Here is a 1,213-nt window from a genome sequence, read left to right on the forward strand (position 1 = left end):
CCTCGGGCTGCAGGAAGGGAGTACGCCGGTCTCAGCTGTGTCCCCGTCGTCGTGTGTCCCCCCCCCCGGGGGTGGCCAGGGCTCGCTGCGTGGTGGTGGGGTATGCGAGGAGCTAGGAGGGGTTACCTTCACATCCCAGGAATTTTCCCTGCGCCGGCATCCAGCCGGGAAGGGCTCAGCACGGTTGGGAGCACAGCCAGGGGAAACTGAGGCACGGCATGGTACGGGGTCAGAGTCCCTCGTGGCGGGGTCTGGGGTGTCGTGGTCCTCCCCCCATGTCAGGGCTGATCCTGACGTCTCTGCTCCCTGCCAGGAACTGCCTCGGGAGGGACCCCTACTGCGGCTGGACACCCGAGGGCTCCTGCATCTTCCTGGAGCCCAGTCCCAGGTAACGCTGCCAGACCCAGGGCGGGGGGACACTGTGGGGGGGACGACACAGTGGGGTCCCCAGAGAGCATCAGCTCCTGCAACCCCCCTACCGCTGAGACCCAGCAAACTCATTGCTTGCCAAAGTGAGCTGGGAGCCCTCTGCCAGGCTGTTAGGCACCGGCTGACCCCCACCAATTTGCACCCCCCTAGGGTGGCCTTCGAGCAGGACATCGCCGGCGGCAGCACGTCCCACCTGGGCGAGTGTGAGGGTGAGTGCAAGGGAGGGACGGGGCTCGGGGACACGGAGCTGGCACCGCCGGGCTCCCCGTCACCTGATGTGTGTCCCCCCCCCACCACCCAGGACTGGTGACGGAGAGCTTCGTGGACGAGCCGGATGGACTGGTATCGGTGAACCTGTTGGTGATCTCCTCCGTAGCCGCCTTCGTCATCGGCGCCGTCATCTCCGGCTTCAGCGTCTGTTGGTTCATCGGCCACCGGGACCGCAAGGAATTGGCGCGCCGCAAGGACAAGGAGACCATCCTGGCACACAGCCAGCCGGTGGTGAGCCGGCTGGGCGAGCGGCGGGCGCGCGGCGGGCAACCCGGCGCCTTGCTGGCCCCGCTCATGCCCAACGGTTGGCCCAAGGAGTTGGGGAAGGTCACCCAACACGACCTGGACTCGGGGGTCCTGCCCACACCGGAGCAGACCCCGTTGCAGCAAAAACGCTGCCCCGGCGCCCTCCAAAACTGCACCTGGGAGCAGAGTCATAACATCATCAACGCCGCGTTGCGGGACCCCGGTGGATCCGGCACTACCGCCGCCGGCGCCGCTCGGCTGCACGCCG

At 67.7% G+C, this 1,213-nt stretch overlaps 1 protein-coding gene across 1 annotated transcript in view; it reads left to right on the top strand.

Moving 5' to 3' along the window:
* Positions 1-1,213, top strand: part of SEMA6B (sema domain, transmembrane domain (TM), and cytoplasmic domain, (semaphorin) 6B) — a gene marked incomplete at its 5' end in the record, with an annotated part of 11,219 nt that overhangs the window by 6,344 nt on the left and 3,662 nt on the right. The window contains 3 exons of the mRNA XM_009895623.1: positions 314-388; positions 580-638; positions 731-1,209. Coding sequence (XP_009893925.1) covers positions 314-388; positions 580-638; positions 731-1,209 — 613 coding nt within the window. The remainder of the gene's footprint in view (positions 1-313; positions 389-579; positions 639-730; positions 1,210-1,213) is intronic.

The sequence above is a fragment of the Charadrius vociferus genome, unplaced genomic scaffold, assembly GCF_000708025.1.
Source record: "Charadrius vociferus isolate BGI_N301 unplaced genomic scaffold, ASM70802v2 scaffold310, whole genome shotgun sequence".
Lineage (NCBI taxonomy): Eukaryota > Metazoa > Chordata > Aves > Charadriiformes > Charadriidae > Charadrius > Charadrius vociferus.